The following is a 1,607-nucleotide window of genomic DNA, read 5'->3' as shown; positions in this document are numbered from 1 at the left end:
TTCCGGCTGCCACCTCGTCGATTCCGACTGCCACAGTGGCATTTCCGGCGCCGGCGTAAGAAAAAACCGGTCGCCGGATAAATTCCAGACAAAAACTAAAGATTAGGTATTTAAAAGAAGAAAAATAAAAAAAGGTGCAAAAACCAATTCCGTGTAAACGTTAGGGATTTACAGGCAATTACCCCTTTTTTTATAAGAGTTAACAATATCAATATGGGCATTTTTAATTTCCTAATGTTATAAATAAATAAGAAGACCGCAACAAAATCTTGAAATCTTTGTACTTTTATTTTTTGTTTCAATAGATTCTTCTATAATTTTCTTTTTTATTATTCTAAAAGCCGGCCTTTGTACTTGTTTATTTGAAATCATCAAATTGATCCATATGCAACGGAATTGACAACTATCTGATAATCCTTATTGTTTAAGAGCAATATCAAGCCAATTTAGTTAATTAAAGTTGATATATTATCCGATTTGAAAAGCTTAATAAAAGTAAAACCACAAAATCCTCATCGTTCGGTAATAAAGTGCATAAAACAAGGCTGGAAACAAGATATCCAACTGCTAAATCGCATATTTGAAAAGAAAAGGTATTTGCAGTAGCCGTAACAAGGGTGAAGGGACCGACGCAAACATTAACAATTCTAATCTATAGTTGAACTAAATCAGACTTGGACTTCCCATGTCAGCATCGAATGTAAGAAACAACCACTGGCATTGTAAGATTAGGATTCCATCTCATCGCAAGCCTCAGCTGCAGCTATTTCTGAATCCAATTTGTTTATCAACTGCTCACTTACATGTTTAGCAGCCGATATCGTGTCGAGCATAACAGTTGGATCGAGGCCGGCACCCCCTCGCTTTGTCAGCCCACATATCCGGCCTAGCCTGTTGGTCGAGACAGACACAGCTGAACTCATCTGGGACTCCTCTTCCGTAGTTGCATCTACAATATAATCCCCCCCGACCTGCAAAAGTTGACATGTATCGCTGCGTCTCAGAATACAAACCCCAACACTAAGAAGACGAAGAAGATGGAGAATTTGTGAATGTATTGCCTTGGTTAAAGTTACTATAACAGGGACCCCTGATGTATCAAATTGTACAAACTCCTCATCGCTCACATCAACCTCCGGCTGCTCATCAGACGGAGCGTTGGCAGAAACTTGAACTTTTGGAATAGCTGTATCACTTAAAGCAGCCTACGGAAGAAGCCACAAACAAGAAATCAGGAAGAAAATTGGAAGGTAATGAAATTGTTCATTTCTGTGGATAAACCACTTTAATGTAATGTAATGTAATATGATATATGCGAACCTCAAGGAGATAAATGATTCACCTTAATGGCAGCTCCCAAAGCATCCAGCAAATTACCATCTGAACTAACAACAAGACCATCAATGTAGAGATCCCAACAGACCTTCCCTCGAACAATGCACAGAGAAGAAAGATCAATTCCAGCGCCTGGAGCAAATTCATCGAGACCATAAATTTTAACAATTGTATATGTACCGAGCATGCATTGCAGACCTAATCATCATGTGCTTGTATGCCGTACCTGCACCACTTTTACCACCCAACAAGCACCTTTGAAGTGTTGAAGA

At 39.1% G+C, this 1,607-nt stretch overlaps 1 protein-coding gene across 1 annotated transcript; it reads right to left on the bottom strand.

Annotated features, from left to right (window-relative positions):
• Positions 1–728: 728 nt before the first annotated feature.
• On the bottom strand, positions 729–1,380 carry LOC130994312 (uncharacterized). Its single transcript, XM_057919358.1, has 3 exons — positions 1,343–1,380; positions 1,062–1,194; positions 729–971 (listed from the first exon to the last, which is right to left on the bottom strand). Exons 1-3 carry the CDS (start codon positions 1,378–1,380, stop codon positions 729–731), a joined length of 414 nt encoding a protein of 137 aa, XP_057775341.1.
• Positions 1,381–1,607: the final 227 nt, after the last annotated feature.

This window comes from Salvia miltiorrhiza, chromosome 7 (assembly GCF_028751815.1).
Source record: "Salvia miltiorrhiza cultivar Shanhuang (shh) chromosome 7, IMPLAD_Smil_shh, whole genome shotgun sequence".
Taxonomy (NCBI): Eukaryota; Viridiplantae; Streptophyta; class Magnoliopsida; order Lamiales; family Lamiaceae; genus Salvia; species Salvia miltiorrhiza.
Note: the sequence above shows the minus strand (reverse complement) of the source record. Positions and strands in the feature narration are given on the sequence as shown.

Excerpts from the sequence above, each read along its gene's own strand:
- LOC130994312 (XM_057919358.1), bottom strand. The coding sequence starts at position 1,380 with ATGGTAATTTGCTGGATGCTTTGGGAGCTGCCATTAAG. Across the intron at positions 1,195-1,342 it reads CTTTGGGAGCTGCCATTAAG|TGATACAGCTATTCCAAAAG; the intron begins GTGAATCATTTA and ends GGCTGCTTTAAG. Across the intron at positions 972-1,061 it reads TTATAGTAACTTTAACCAAG|GTCGGGGGGGATTATATTGT; the intron begins GCAATACATTCA and ends CAACTTTTGCAG.